The sequence below is a fragment of the Bison bison genome, unplaced genomic scaffold (assembly GCF_000754665.1).
Source record: "Bison bison bison isolate TAMUID 2011002044 unplaced genomic scaffold, Bison_UMD1.0 scf7180017847699, whole genome shotgun sequence".
NCBI classification, from domain to species: Eukaryota; Metazoa; Chordata; class Mammalia; order Artiodactyla; family Bovidae; genus Bison; species Bison bison.
In genome coordinates, this window is record NW_011478272.1 from 17,642 (window position 1) to 18,588 (window position 947).

Sequence of the window (947 nt, forward strand, 5' to 3'; positions counted from 1 at the left end):
GGAAGGATGGCTACCCCCTCCAGTACTCTTGCCTGGAGAATCCCATGGACAGAGGAGCCTGGCGGGCTACAGTCCATGGGGTCCCAAAGAGTAGGACACAACTGAGCGACTAAGCAGCAGCAGCAGCATAGCTGCTTATGCCGCTTTTAGAGTGTCTTATAAATGTGCCGTATAAAATTCTAAAAATATTTGCCATGGGCAAAGAAGCAGGTGTAAATCAGATACAGATAGGATTGAAATTGTGAAATAAGCAATTGTATTTTCTATTATTTATCCTTTTCGTTAATTCTTTTTATAGAGCTTTGCAGAAAGAAGGATACACACCACTCTATCTGAACATTGAAAGTGTGCCCTTGTATGCCAAATAAGAGCATATTTTGAACTGCCTTAAAAATGCAAAATTATCCTGACAGTTCACAAGTTGTGACTCAATTCATACCAGACCAAAGGAGTTTGAACTGTGATGACTTCATAGAATGAAAAACTGTGTTTGTTTGTTTGTTTTTGAAAAAAGTCTCTGTTTTGGTTTTGAGATAGAATTCAAATTATATGAAATTTTATACATATATAAAATGTTATAGTTTACAGTAGGGTGTGCTTACTGGTTTGAGGTGTGTGATTTTAAAACCAAACATGAATTATTCATTTTTTAACTTAGGCAAAGTAATAGGAAAAAATGGAAAACTGATTCAAGAGATTGTGGACAAGTCAGGAGTTGTGAGGGTGAGAATTGAGGCTGAAAATGAGAAAAATGTTCCACAAGAAGAGGTATGTTTCTAGTGCATGTTTTTGGTTTATCTAATAAAGTCTTTTATTTGACACAGTAACTTAGAGGCCTCTAATATGCACATAATGTGAATGTAAAACCTCTGTCAGGCATGCCAGCTAATTGGAGTTATAGATGACGGCCTCTTTCTAGTCTCTGATGCTGTGATTGTGTATTAGTC

At 36.6% G+C, this 947-nt stretch overlaps 1 protein-coding gene across 1 annotated transcript in view; it reads left to right on the forward strand.

The window, feature by feature from the left end:
• The window catches only part of FMR1 (fragile X mental retardation 1), a gene marked incomplete at its 5' end in the record, with an annotated part of 12,267 nt that extends 11,333 nt beyond the window's left edge, over positions 1-934 (forward strand). The window contains one exon of the mRNA XM_010843751.1: positions 659-934. Coding sequence (XP_010842053.1) covers positions 659-780 — 122 coding nt within the window. The remainder of the gene's footprint in view (positions 1-658) is intronic.
• Positions 935-947: the final 13 nt, after the last annotated feature.